The 15,012-nt window shown below is 43.1% G+C and overlaps 1 protein-coding gene across 4 annotated transcripts in view; it reads left to right on the forward strand.

The window, feature by feature from the left end:
* LOC137377038 (uncharacterized) overlaps positions 1-15,012 on the forward strand; it is a 101,020-nt gene that overhangs the window by 24,406 nt on the left and 61,602 nt on the right. For 3 of the 4 annotated variants that reach the window (XM_068046211.1, XM_068046213.1, XM_068046212.1), the window contains exons 2-3: positions 14,219-14,425; positions 14,536-14,720. In XM_068046211.1, the coding sequence (XP_067902312.1) occupies positions 14,300-14,425; positions 14,536-14,720 (311 nt within the window). In that variant the 5' untranslated portion in view covers positions 14,219-14,299. Of the gene's footprint in view, positions 1-1,050; positions 1,114-14,218; positions 14,426-14,535; positions 14,721-15,012 lie in introns of all 4 variants that reach the window. The other variant, XM_068046214.1, reaches the window with a different exon arrangement.

Genomic DNA, 15,012 nt, shown 5'->3' on the forward strand with positions numbered 1-15,012 from the left:
ATTCATTTCGGTAGGAGTAACAGTAAAAAGGATTATTACTTGAATGGTAAAAAGTTGCAGCATGCTGCTATGCAGAGGGACCTGGGTGTCCTTGTGCATGAATCGCAGAAGGTTGGTCTGCAGGTACAGCAAGTAATTAGGAAGGCAAATGGAATTTTGTCCTTCATTGCTAAAGGGATTGAGTTTAAAAGCAGAGAGGTTATGTTGCAGCTGTATAAGGTACTGGTGAGGCCGCACCTGGAATACTGTGTGCAGTTTTGGTCTCCTTACTTGAGAAAGGATATAATGGCACTGGAGAGGGTGCAGAGGAGGTTCACTAGGTTGATTCCGGAGTTGAGGGGGTTGGCTTATGAGGAGAGACTGAGTAGATTGGGATTATATTCATTGGAATTCAGAAGAATGAGGGGGGATCTTATAGAAACATATAAAATTATGAAGGGAATAGATAAGATACAAGTAGAGAGGATGTTTCCACTGGCAGGTGAAGCTAGGACAAGAGGGCATAGCCTCAAGATTAGAGGGAGAAGATTTAGGACTGAATTAAGAAGGAACTTCTTCACCCAGAGGGTTGTTAATCTATGGAATTCCTTGCCCAGTGAAGTAGTTGACGCTTCAGTAAACGTTTTTAAAGCTAAGGTAGATATCTTTTTGAACAATAAAGGAATTAAGGGATACGGTGAGAGCGCGGGTAAGTGGATCTGAGTCCACGAAAAGATCAGCCATGATCTTATTGAATGGCGGAGCAGGCTCGAGGGGCCGGACGACCTACTCCTGCTCCTAGTTCTTATGATCTTATGAACTTAAAGGGATGATCCTTAGTCCCAGATGCTGCATGATCAGTCAGCCTGTCAGAGCAAGAGCCAACAGTCCAATAACTCTGTTCACCTGCAAGCAAAATAAATTTTTAGTGTGTTTAAATATTGTATTTTTTTACTAATTTTCCTACTTTTAGGAAAACTGAATGAAATTAAGCATATTTTAATCTAGCATCTGTTTTAAATTGACACCAATTCACATGGAAGAGGAAATTACCAGTTTTCATTTACATAGACTACCTGGGTAAGAAGAGGAAAAACTCTTGAAAAACATGGTTGCTGAACACATGTGACACAGGTAAAGATCATTCAAGTTCTCCTAATGAGCAATGCGCAATACCTGGAAAACAATCCTAATTTTCCAGAAGGTTGTACAATTGTAAATAATGCCCACGTAAACATGCCACTTTAAGGCCAGCTCCATCTTCCTTGTGTTCTGATGCAAGTTCATCAAACTAAAACATTAACTCTGTATATCTCTTGTCATGAAGACCCCACCTGCCAAGAATGAGGCATATTAATTTTGTCAAATGAACATGAATTTTAAACTGTTGTTGGAATGAAGAAATAACTTGTTTAAAGAGATCAGCACTGGCTGGAAAACATTTGCATACTAAGAGACAGTGCCTGGAGACAACAGAATGACTCCCTGATCCAATTAACCCAAATGGATTTTGATCACTAGACATTGAATGTGTAAGAAAGCCAGCATTTGAGGGTGTCTAAGATGAAGAATCCACAAACACAGGAATTTGTTAAAACAGCTAGTCACATGACTAACCTGCTGGTCCAGGTTTTGTTTGAACTGCTCACAGCACAGTTTGTGTCAGATTGCAACTGAACTTGGAAGAAGAGAGCCCCTCTCCTGGCTAGCTCTTTCTCTGTCTCTCTCTCTCTCTCTCTCACTCACACGAATCTCCGGATCCTCTGAAGTAATTTGAACTTCGAGAGAAAAGACTCCTACACCGAAATAAGTTTTAAAGTGCGCACTGGGCCCCAACAAAACGGTAAGACCTATCGGCAATCAAAGGCTATATATCAAACTCAAAGGACCGTAAATAAATCCCAGCTATTGCCTCAAACATTTCCCCTTTATTCTTTCTACTTTTCTGTCTCTATCTGCATGTGTGTTTATTGCGTATGCATGCTAGCGTGGTCGTGTCATGTATTCGTAGTCGTTAACCGAATTAGAGTTTAAGGTTAAACTTCCACTTTCCTTGTTTAAATCTAAAAAAACCTATCTGGTTTATTTCTTTGGCTTACAATTGGAGAGCTGTGAACAAGGATTCACCGAGAGGGAGCTAAAAACAGTGCTTTAAAAATTAATGTTACGGTTAAATCAGGCAAAGGCTGAAATGGGACCCTTAGACCCCCTTTCTCGCCTGGTTGTAACACTCTCCACAAATGCTGCCTGACCTGTTGAGTGTTTTCTGCATTTTCTGTTGTTCTTCTATATGACTTGCATCTAATGTAACAAAAGAAATAGGAGCAGAAGTAGGCTGTACAGCTTCTCAAGCCCGCTCCACCATTTAGTTTAGTTTAGAGATACAGCACTTAAACAGGCCCTTCGGCCCACCGAGTCTGTGCCGACCATCAACCACCCATTTATACTAATCCTACACTCATCCCATATTCCTGTCACATCCCCACCTGTCCCTATATATTTCCCTCCCACCTACCTATACGAGGGGCAATTTATAATGGCCAATTAACCTATCAACCTGTAAGTCTTTGGCATGTGGGAGGAAACCGGAGCACCCGGAGGAAACCCACGCAGACACAGGGAGAACTTGCAAACTCCGCACAGGCAGTACCCAGAATCGAACCCGGGTCCCTGGAGCTGTGAGGCTGCGGTGCTAACCACTGCGCCACTGTGCCGCCCAATTTAATAAGATCATGGCTGGTCCTCGACGTCAACTCCAGTTTCCTGCCTGATCCCCATATCCCTTGCTTTCCTGAGTGTCCAAATATTTACTGATCGCAGCCTTGAATATACTCAACAACTGAGCACTCACAAGCTTTTGGAATAGAGAATTCCAAATATTCACAACCCTCTGAGTGAAGAAATTTCTCCTGATTTCAGTCCAAAATGGCCATCACCTAATCTGGAGACAATGACCCCTCGTTCTAGACTCTCTCGCCAGGGGAGATGGACTCTCAGCATTTACCCTGTCAAACCCTCAGGATCTTTTATGTTTCAATTAGATCACCTCACTCTTGTAAATCCCAGAGAACAAAGGCTCATTCTACTCAATTTCCCCTCATAGGACAACCCTCTCAGCCCAGGAATCAATCTAATGAACCTTCATTGAATCCCCTCTAAGGCAAGCATATCCTTGCTTAGGTATGTAGACCAAAACAGTACACAGTACTCCAAGTGTCTTCTCCAAAGCCCTTACTTTTGGACCTCAACCCCCTGCAATAAAGACCAAAATACCATTTGCCTTCTAATTGCTTGCAGTACAAATGTTAAATGTTTCTTGTACAAGAACACTTAAATTCCTCTGAATACCATCATTTTGTAGATTTTCATCCTTTGAAAAAAAATCTGCTTTTCCATCACACTTCCGCACGTTATACTACATGTCACCTTCTTGCCCACTCATTTAACCAATCTATTTCTTTGCAGACTCTGAGGGCCTGATTTTAGCTCATTCAAAACCCTCCCACTTGCAGAGTTAAAATCAGGTCTTTAGTATCCTCCTCACATCTTGCCCAGCTAGCTTTGTATTGTCAGCAAGTGTGATACATTACACTCAGTCCCTTCATGTAAGTTATTAATGTGGATTGTAAATAGCTGAGCTCTCAGCACTGACCCTTGCAACACCCCATTTGTAACAGCTTGCCTACCTGAAAATGACCTGTTTATTCGAACTTTCTATTTTCTGTCCTTGCCATATTGCCAGCAGTGGGAACCTTGGCCTGCCGAGTGACCAATTGAGCCACTTAAGTGGCCTATTAAGGTCCACTTCCTACCCCTGCAGGTAACATATTAACACGGATAGAGCATTGGCTAACTGACAGGAAACAAAGTCGGGATAAATGGGGCATTTTCAGGTTGGCAAACTGTAACTAGTGGGGTGCCACAGGGATCAGTGCTGGGGTCTCTACTATTTACAGTCTATATTAATGACTTGAATGAAGGGACAGAATATAATATTGTAGCCAGATTTGCTGACGATAAAAATATAGGTCGGAAGACAAGTTGTGAGGATACAGAGTCTGCAATGGGATATAGATAGGTTAAGCGAGTGAGCGAAAATTTGGTAGATGGAGTATAATGTGGGAAAATGTGAGGTTATTTATCCACTTTGGTAGGAAGAATAGAAAAGCAAAATATTATTTAAATGGACAGAATCTACAGAATGCTGCAGTACAGAGGAATCTCTGTGTCCTTATACATGAATTGCAAAAAGTCAGCTTATAGGTACAGCAAGTAATTAGGAAGGCAAATGGAATGTTGGCCTTTACTGCAAAGGGGATGGAGTATAAAAGTAGGGAAGTCTTGTTACAACTGTACAGGGTGTGGGTGAGACCACATCTAGAGTACTGTGCACGGTTCTGGTCTCCTTATTTAAAGAGAGAGGCAGTTCAAAGAAGGTTCACAAGGTTACTGCTGGGATGAAGGGGTTGTCTTATGAGGAAAGATTGAGCAGGTTGCACCAATACTCATTGGAGTTTAGAAGAATGAGGTGATCTTATTGAAACATATGATTCTGAGGGGACTTGATATGGTAGATGCAAAGAAGATGTTTCCCCTCGTGGGAATCTAGATCTAGTGGGCACAGTTTCAGTATAAGGGGTCAACCATTTAAGATGGAAACGAAGAGGAATTTCTTCTTTCAGGGTTGTTAATCTTCGGAATTTTACCCCAGAGAGCATTGGAGGCTGGGTCATTGAATATATTCAAGGCTGAGTTAGACAGATTTTTGATCTGCAAGGGAGTCAAGGGTTACGGGGGGCAGGCAGGAAAGTGGAGTTAAGGCCACAATGATCTTATTGAATGGTGCAGCAGGCACGAGGGGCTGAATGGCCTACTCCTATTTCCTGACACTGTTCCGATGGTCAGCAATTTTTGCTGAGGAGCAGGGAAGGTTTGACCCAGCAGCTTGCCTGATTCAGTGCAATTACCAATTAAGCCTGTTACCAAGCTTGTCACTCGTTAAGGGCTAGTTGGCAATTTTGTGAGAAGGCATGGGCTCCATGCTGTTCCTGGAACAGACCAAGTCCAAAATGGACGGCAGCGGTTCAAGAAGGCAGCTCACCACCACCTTCTCAAGGGCAATTAGTGATGGGCAACAAATGCTGGCCTAGCCAGTGATGCTCACATCTCATGAAAGAATGATTTAAAAAAAGTAGCCACAGGCGACAACATAACAGGAAGCCAGTCATGGCGCACCATTCAGTGAGGTGGGCTGATAAACGGATATACACTGAGAGAGGCGCTCATCCATTAGCATGCAGTTGCCATCGGGTGAGTAGAGTTGGTAGAGTAAGTGGTCTGTGCACGCTTGGGCAGTTGAGGGCGGCATGACCCTCCAGGGATCATGGGGCCATAAGGTGGGGGGGGGGGGGGGGTACAGTAAGCATTGTGAATGTAGCTTATCACAAGCAAGGCAACAGTTGGACGTGGGATTGAGTTACTTGGAGATAGGGACCAGGACTGGCATCCTGAGGAGAAGCTGCATAGTCCTGGGCAGGAGGAGGGCAGAGGAGAGGAACGAGCGGCAGGAAGGCAACGAAGGCTATACCCTCGGCATCAATTATACCGCCGACGAAGAAGCTACCTGGAAATGTCAGAATCAGTACTGCAGGAGACTACGCCAATCCAGACATATGGTCACTGAGATTTGTGCCCTCGTTGCAGAGCACCTCAAGCCTCGCAGCACCAGTTGCCATGCCCTGCCAGTCACCGTTAAAATCACTATGGCCTTGAACTTCTTCACCTCTGGCTTATTCCAAGGATCAGCAGTGGACTTTGATGGCTTCTCTCAAGTGGCATCTTGCAAGTCACTGATGCCCTATTTACGAAAGCTGGGCAGCACATACAATTTCAAACAGTTGGGGCCTTGCAGACATGAAGGGCAGTGGGATTCGCCATCATCCCTGGATTCCCGTTGGTGCAGGACATCATCGATTGCACCCCTTTGACTATCAAGGCACCTGAGTGAGCAACCAGTGAGATTCATCAACAGGAAGGGCTTCCGCTCCCTTAAGTTTCAGCTGGTATACAACTACAAGTGCTTTATCCATGTGTGCACCCACTATCCCGGCAAGCTGCCATGATGCCTTTATCCTCCAGCTGTCCAGGGTGTCTTTGCTCTTCTTGTCATCACCAAAGCTCCATAGATGGCTGCTAGGGGACAAGGGATATCCCTTGAAGAGATGGCTACTGACACCTTTATGTAACCCTGAGACAGAGGTGCTACAATTAAAGCCATCTGTTACAAGGACCACTATTGAGCAGGCCATTAGGCCTCTGAAGATGCAGTTCCGGTGCCAGGACTGGTTGGGTGGCGCCCTGCAGTACACTTTTGCAAGGATCTTGTGCATTGTGGTGGTCTGCTGCAATCTCCATAACATGGCCCTCCAGAGAGGTGTGGATCCTGAAGATGGTGAAGCGCTAGGTCGGCAAAGTTCATGGGAGGAGGACATTAGAATGCAAGACAGTTGGCAGCACTCCCAATTACTGATATCGCAGAAGGAATCCTTCATGATGTCACAAGATCACAATTTGATTAAAATAATCTAATTTTCCAGAACAACAAACCTTCTGTCTTCTCATTCCAACAAGAGTTTATCGAATAAATCTAGTGTTCCAGCTTGAAACATCTTTTTCGTAGCAACCGACTAGAGCTATAACCACCCTCTATATATAAATCCCTCCTGACGTCAGTCCTATATTTATCCTTAAGGCCCATGAATACTGTTACAAAATACCAGTTTCTAGGCTTCCCTTAATCAGTAATTTGAAAAGCCTGAAACACAAAGGTGACTGACTCACTAGTGCTGGGGTCAGCAATCTTTTTTAGCTGAAGAGCCTTTTTTAAAAATTGGGCTGAAAATAAAAAACTATTGGGAGCTGCAAAACGAAATTTGGGCATTTCCAAACCAAATACTTGGCAAGTTGCTAAGTGTCTCTGGTAGAATACAAAATTTGCATATATAATAAATATATGTATTGAACTTATGTATCAAAAAATTAAATTAAAATAGACTTAACTGAGTTATTGTATTTTGTTTTTTTTCTAACTATAAATTTGTCAATCAAGTAAAGAAAACTATAAATTAAGATGCGTAGAATTAAGACAATTTTTTCAGCTATTGATTCTCGTGAATAAAAAAAATGCTTTTAATAGGACTTTCAGAATAATTGATTATCTCAGCTATATTAGAAACAATAATGGTCACAACCATAAAACCTGTTCCACGAACCAAAGGCATTATCCATAACCAAGGTGTAGCTATTCCACTCAAACAGGTTTATTTAAAGCCTGATGTTTTTTGTCATTTGAAATTGTAAAGTGCAGCATCATGGTTAGCTTTTTATCCCGAGCTGTTGCCTTGCTTGCAGTAAGCTGCACTCACAATGCTTACTGTACCCTGCTCTTATGGCCCCATGATGCCTGGAGGGTCTCATTGCCCTCAACTGATTGAGAGTGCACAGACCACTTACTCTGCTAACTCTGCTCACCCGATGGCAACTGTGTGCTAATGGATGAGCGCCTTACTTGGCTAGTAAATGAACAGGGCTGTCACGCGCAATAATTAGGATTTTGTGGTAATTTTTATGAATATCAGACTCATCCAATAGTTAATATCAAAGTGTGCAGTGAAATACCATGTACCAGTCTATAGTTTCTTCAGTTTTCATCTCACATCTAGGCAGTAAACTATACACTTCATTCCCATAAACTGCTATACTAAATCATTTTCACATCTTTTTCCTGGCTAGGAAATTAGTGATCATCTATTTCTTGGAAATATTAAGTAAATATCAGCAGATTTAACATTTGTGTTATTTTTAAAGAAATATAATCACCTTCAATACAAAAGCTAACATGAGAAAGCATGGAATGAGAAATTGTCACTTGGTCCACTGTTTCCACAGACATCTACCGTGCTTTGGTTTATGCCTCATTTATTTAATCCTCTGAGAGTAATTTTTCCATAAACACTTTCTGATTTCACAATGTGTTTATACAAAATCCAAAATATTCATCCATCTTCAAATCTCTGTTATTCAATCCTGGCCTGCTGCCCTTTACAGTTAACAACCCCAATTTTCCCAGATTATCAGCGCACATACCATTACGTCCCTATAGCCAGCTCTTTTTGGAAGCAGTTAATCAACGCAGCATCAAACATACAAAGAGCAACAATGAGATGAATGGCTAATTATACGTAAGCTATTTATTGAAAGAATTTTATTGGTCAAACCTGTTGGAAGTGTGGAACGGGGTGCAGATTAAGTTGAGTTCTGGGGCTGAATTTTCCCGACGTTGAAAATATTTGGTAGGCATGACCATTTCTGGGTCCCAACCCTGCTCACTGCAGCAGTGCGCCTGTTGGCTTAATTTTATGCAAGGTGTCCAATTAGCAAGCTGTCTCCCTATTCGCCATCCAATTAGAGACACCAGGTGGGTTCCGGTGGTGGGGGCACGGTCCACTGCAAGGGAGGCCGGCAGCCTCACTGTGTCACCAGCGAGAGCACTGCTGAGGGTCAAGCAAGAATGGCGGGAAGTAATAGAGACGCCATCAATATCAGGGGAGCGGCTACCACTGCATTAGTCCCATGACGATCAGAGACATCCATCTCCAGGAAATCCTCACTCAATGGCAAGGCCGTAACATGGGAAGACAGCAGCCTTGCCATTCTCTACTGGTAATCTCTCGCACAGCTTTGACCTCTTGTGGAGCTGCCACCTCTTAGTTGCAAAATTGCAATGTGGTGTGAAAGTTGCCAACAATTAGTCATTCAGTAACCCTCTTTGGCATCCCGCCACGGATGTGCGGGCTGCTGACATTGGACCCAGCCTGCCCCTGCGAAAAGCAGCCGGAGGCGGGAACTCATTGACAAACCACTCCAATGCCTTTATTTCAGAATTTGCTTGCCCATTTGCCGCGCACCCACCCCCTCACTGGCCTCCATACCCGCATCCAAGGCCGTGGGAAAATTCAGCCCTTGGTCTCCATATTATAAAAAGGATACAGAAGCACTGGAGAAGGCACAATAATGATTTACTAGAATGATACGAGAGCTGAGGGAATACCCCAGAAAAAAATTGAACAGGATGGGCCTCTTTTCTCCAGAAGAGAAGACTAAGGGTGATCTGATAGAGATCTTTAAGATTATGAAAGAGTTTGATAGGATAGATGTAGAGATGTTTCCACTTGCAGATGAGACCAGAACTAAGGGCCATAAATATAAGATAATCATTAATAAATCCAATAGAGACTTCAGGAGAAACATCTTTACACAGAGAGTACTTAGAATGTGGAACTTGCTACTACATGGAGTAGTTCAGGCAACTAGCATAGATGCATTCAAGAGGCAGTTAGAGAACTACATGAGGGAGAAAGGAATAGAAGGATATGTTGATGGAGTTAAATGATGATAGGTGGGAGGAGGCTTATGTGGAGCATAAACACCAGCATAGACCTGCTAAGCTGAATGGCCTGTTTCTGTTCTGTAATTGTAATTTTAAAGAGTTATCCAGTGCTTTCACCAGATCACTGCTTCTGTCTATCTTCCTTCGACAGTTCATGGTCTATTTCTTCCTTTCAGCCATGAATTTATCAAATGAATGACAGCAGTAACTCAGTAACAAGTTCCCTCCGTAGGGGACTTGTGTCATTTCATAATATGCAGGCCAGTTTTAACTCCAGGCCAGTTCTTGGTGAGTGAGAAGCGGTGTGAGATTGGAACTCACTCACTGCTCCAGAAATAAGGCCTGGAGTATTTGTTTCCCAAGCCTTGTTTAAAACCTACTGGCCAACTTCCACCACCCCATTCCAATTGGGAAGTCAGCAAGGAGTAGCAGAAAATCATGTGGCCCAGAGGCCACCTGCTGAGACCAGGTAAGTGGTAGAATGGCCACTGGAACTATCCCTCAGAGGTCTCACATTCAGAAAGAGAGGAGGCCTAAGCTTTCCTTGTGGGACCCAGAAGACTACTGCTGCTCCTCCTGACCCCACAACGGAAATAAAATAAAGTTTTTTTAAAAATACCTCTTCTGGCCCCGCTCCTCTTCCTGCTAGGTTGGCCTGGTGAGAAACTCATTGCAAATCCAGTTTAGACCACTGAGTTAAAATTGCAGTCCGGTCCTGATGATGTCATTAGGATTTGACATGTATATGTAAATAAGGATCCTGTCGGCTTTGGGCAAGAGTCCTTGCGACCCTGCTCAGCAAAGAAACACTTGTATTTATATAGCACCTTTCACAACCACTGAACATCTCAAAGCACTTTACAGCCAATGAAGTGTAGTCACTTCAAATGTAGGAAAAGCAGCAGCCAATTTGTGCACAGCAAGCTCTCACAAACAGCAATGTGATAATGACCAGACAATCTGTTTTTGTGATGTTGATTGAGGGATAAATATTGGCCAGGACACCAGAGATAACTCTGCTGCTCCTCTTCAAATAGTGCCATGGGATCTTTTACATCCACTTGAGAGGACAGATGGGGCCTTGGTTTAATATCTTATCCAAAAGACAGCACCTCCAACAATACGGCACTGAACTGTCAGCCTTGATTTTTTGTGCTCAAGTCCTGGTGTGGTACTTAAACCCTCAACCTTCTGACTCAGAGGTGGCAGTGCTACCAACTGAGCCACAGCTGACACTGCACATTAAAATCAGGAATGGTCAGCTCCTGGCGGCTCCAGGATGAATAAGTAACCTGGGTGATTTTTAACTGCACACCCACCCGGTTTCCACCAGGCGGTTGGGTTAAAATAGTCCCCAAAGGCTAAACATTGAACAGCACAGAGCCATAAATCCTTCCACTGAGGAATCTGCTACTCCAGTGCTGTTTAGCCACAAAGCTTTTCTTAGTATTTGCCCAACAATCTGACTGATAAGCTTAGTTTGGAAGTCTTGGCGTGTTTGAAAAAAAACATGCAGTACCACTCACCAGATATAGTCTCCTGTCATAAGTTGCTATTTAAGACTCACTCTATCATGTACCATGTTTACTGAACCTAATATACCTATGGTAACCTATGTGTAAGGGCAGAAGATATTGATACTGTTCTGAATAAATACTTTGCATCTGTCATCACAAAAGAGGGAACGATGCAGATTTGTAGTTAAGGAAGACGGGTGTGAAGTACTGGATGCGATAAGCGTAGGGAGAGAGGAAGAATTAATGGGATTAGCATCCTTAAAAGTTAATAAATCACCAGGGCCAGATGAAATGTACCCCAGGCTGTTAAAAGAAGCAAGACAGGAAATAGCGGAAGGTCTGACCATCATTTTCCAGTCCTCACTGGATACAGGTGTGGTGTCGGAGGATTGGAGAACTGCTGACATTGCACCTCTGTTTAAAAATGGAGTGAGGGATTGAGTGAATAATTACAGGCCAGTCAGTCTAACCTCAGTAGTGGCCAAATTATTGGAATCTATTCTGAGAGACAGGATAAACTGTCACTTGGAAAGGCACAGCTTAATCAAGGATAATCAGCATGGATTTGTTAAGGGAAGATCTTGTTTGACCAATTTGATTGAATTTTTTGAAGAAGTAACAAGGAAGATAGATGAGGATAGTGCAATTGGTTTAGCAAGGCTTTTGGCAAGATTCCACATGGCAGACTGATTGAAAAAATAAAATGCTATGGGATTCTGGGAAATGCAGCAAGGTGGATACAAAATTGGCTCAGTGGCAGGAAACAGGGTAATTGTTGACAGGTGTTGTTGCGACTGGAGGGCTGTTTCCACTGGCATTCCACAGGGCTCAGTACTGGGTCCCTGCTTTTTGTGGTATATATTAAAGATTTGGACATAAATGTAGGGGGCATGATCAAGAAGTTTGCAGACGACACAAAGATTGGCCGTGTGGTAGATAGCGAGGAGGATAACTGTAGGGTGCAGGAAGATATTGATGGTCTGGTCAGATGGGCAGAAAAGTGACAAATGGAATTCAACCCAGAGAAGTGTGAGGTGATACATTTGGGGAGGTCAAACAAGGCAAAGGAATACACGATAAATGGGAAAATACCGAGAACATACAAAGTAGGAGCAGGAGTAGGCCACTCGACCCCTCGAGCCTGCGCTGCCATTCAATAAGTTCATGGCTGAACTGATTACTCCACATTCCCACCTACCCCCGCTAACCTTTCACCCCCTTGCTTATCAAGAATCTATCTACCTCTGCCTTAAAAATATTCAAAGACTCTGCTTCCACCGCCTTTTGAGGATGAGAGTTCCAAAGACTCACGACTGTCTGAGAGAAAACATTTCTCCTCATCTGTGTCTTAAATGGGCGACCACTTATTTTTAAACAGTGACCCCTTGTTCTAGATTCTCCCACAAGGGGAAACATCCTTTCCACATCCACACTGTCAAGACCCCTCAGGATCTTAAATGTTTCAATCAAGTCGCCTCTTACTCTTCTAAATTCCAGTGGATACAAGCTTAGCCTGCCCAATCTTTCCTTGTAAGACAGCCTGCCCATTCCAGATATTAATCTAGTAAACCTTCTCTGAACTGCTTCCAATGCACTTATATCCTTCCTTAAATAAGGAGACCAATACTGTACACAGTACTCCAGATGTGGTCTCACCAATGCCCTGTATAGCTGAAGCATAACCTCCCCATTGTATTCAATTGCCTTCGCAATAAACAATAACATTCTATTAGCTTTCCTTATTATATGCTGTACCTGCATACTAACCTTTTGCGATTCATGCATTAGGACACCCAGATCCCTCTGCAGCTGCCTCTGAGAAGTGTAGCGGAAGTGAGGGACCTTGGAGTAAATGTCCACAGATCCCTGAAGGTAGCAGGACAGGTCGATAAGGTGGTTAAGAAGGCATATGGAATCCTTTCCATTAGCTGAGGTATAGAATATAAGAGCAGGGAGGTTATGCTGGAACTGTATAACTGATTGGTTGGGCCTCAACTTGGGTACTGTGTGCAGTTCTGGTCACCTCATTTCAGAAAGGATGTAATTACACTAGAGAGGGTACAGAGGAGATTTACGAGGATATTGCCAGGACTGGAAAAATGCAGCTATGAAGAAAAATTGGATAGGGTGGGGCTGTTCTCCTTGGAACAGAGAAGGTTGAGGGGAGCTCTGATTGAAATGTACAACATTTTAAGAGGCCTGGATAGAGTGGAGGTGAAGGGCCTATTCACCATAGCAGAGAGGTCAGTGACTAGGAGGCATAAACCTAAAGTGGTTGGTAGAACAATTAGAGGGGAGATAAGGAAAAACATTTTCACCCAGAGGGTGGGCGGGGGGGGGGGGGGTCTGGAACTCACTGCCCAAAAGGGTAGTTGAGGCATAAACCCTCAACTCATTCAAAAGGAGTCTGGATATGCACCTCCAGTGCCGTCATCTGCAGGGCTATGGACCAAATGCAGGAAGGTGGGATTAGAATGGGTGGATTGTTTTTCGGCTGGCACAGACATGATGGGCCAAGTGGCCTCTTTCTGTGCCTTAAACTTTCTACGAAACTTTCTATGATTCTATACCGTACAGCGCTGCCAATAATAGAGATTACATTTATATCACAACTTTCAGAAATTTCTCATGCATTTCACATATAATGATAATAAATCACTTTGATGTGCAGTGACAGTTCTTATGTAATCAAATATGACAGCCATTTTGCACACAGCAAGATTGAGCAAATGAGATGAATGGCAAGTTAATCTGTTTTGGATGATGTTGGTTTAGGGAGGAATGTTTGGCAGTATACCTGGTGAACTCCCAGTTCTTTGTTGAACAGAGTTATGGGACCTAAAGCATTCAGAACAGGCAGGTAGCACCAAAGGCAAGAATGTTACCCAATGAGCCACGCTGATTTGAAGCTATGACTACACCATTAAAGACTGAGACTGACAATTTCGGGGTGGTGGAGGCAAGGCACGATGTAGATTAGGGAAGCTGGAAGGGGATACAGCTCTCAGATTACTACAGAATTAAGCTTACATGTATTAACAAAAATCACAAGGTTAAATCTTGGCAGCTACGCAAATGATAAATAGATAAAAACCCTCCCTGGATTTTGTATTGACCAATTACAGTGAGCAAATGAAGTAATAAACCAAGCTGTGCTGTGAAATGAATTATGTCTTAAACACCAGCTCCCTTGCACATTTTCTTTTGGCTAATTATCACGGGTGACTTTGGTCTGTCTGTTTTCAGCTCTCCTTTTCTCTTTGTGTTTAACTAGAGTGTACTGGGGAGCCTCCTGGCATGTCAAAATATCCTAGTATTCTATTATTTTGAATTTACTGACAATCTATGAACTGCAATGGGGCTTCACATGTGGATGCTGGCAATGAGTTCTGCTCTCCTGCAAGGCTGCTGTTCTACTCGGTTCTTCTATTTTGGTGCCTCCTTTGGCTTGGAAACTTCAGTGGTTGGTGACACATTACAGGTACTAATGTTTTTTGATCAGCTGTGTTAACACTGCAATACTAGCAATATGTTTCATATGAAGTACATTTAGTGTGTTTGGTTTATTGACTGTTTAAACACACATGTCAGGTGCATGTGTATTACAGAGGGATCAACCTGCCATGCTCCCAGAACCTAGATGGAATTTGTGTTGCTTTAAATTGCACTAAGTCCAGAACCCAAACAGTGAGAGACAGCAACCACACTGCAACCTGGTGCATGCTAGATGGAGGGACTGTAATCCATCGCAACAACACTAGTCTGTTACACATAAGGTAAGTCCTTTCTTTTTTATTCTGATATATACTTTGTGGTGAACATTAATAACAATAAAGAGAAACAGTTTTGAATGTGTTGCTAGCTCTCAGTTACTTGCTTCCCTCTTCCACAACTCCCTGCATGAATCCACTGAGTCTCCTTTCCACCTTGCCCATAGCACCAAGACTACCTAGTTAATGTCATTATATCCTCTGTGACTTCAAATGTGGCTTTTTATCCCTCCTTGTCTGTTTAACCTTGCTGCAATGTTTGACATGGTCATTCTCCATCTCCATCTTTTGTGGTCCT

The sequence above is a fragment of the Heterodontus francisci genome, chromosome 14 (genome assembly GCF_036365525.1).
Source record: "Heterodontus francisci isolate sHetFra1 chromosome 14, sHetFra1.hap1, whole genome shotgun sequence".
Lineage (NCBI taxonomy): Eukaryota > Metazoa > Chordata > Chondrichthyes > Heterodontiformes > Heterodontidae > Heterodontus > Heterodontus francisci.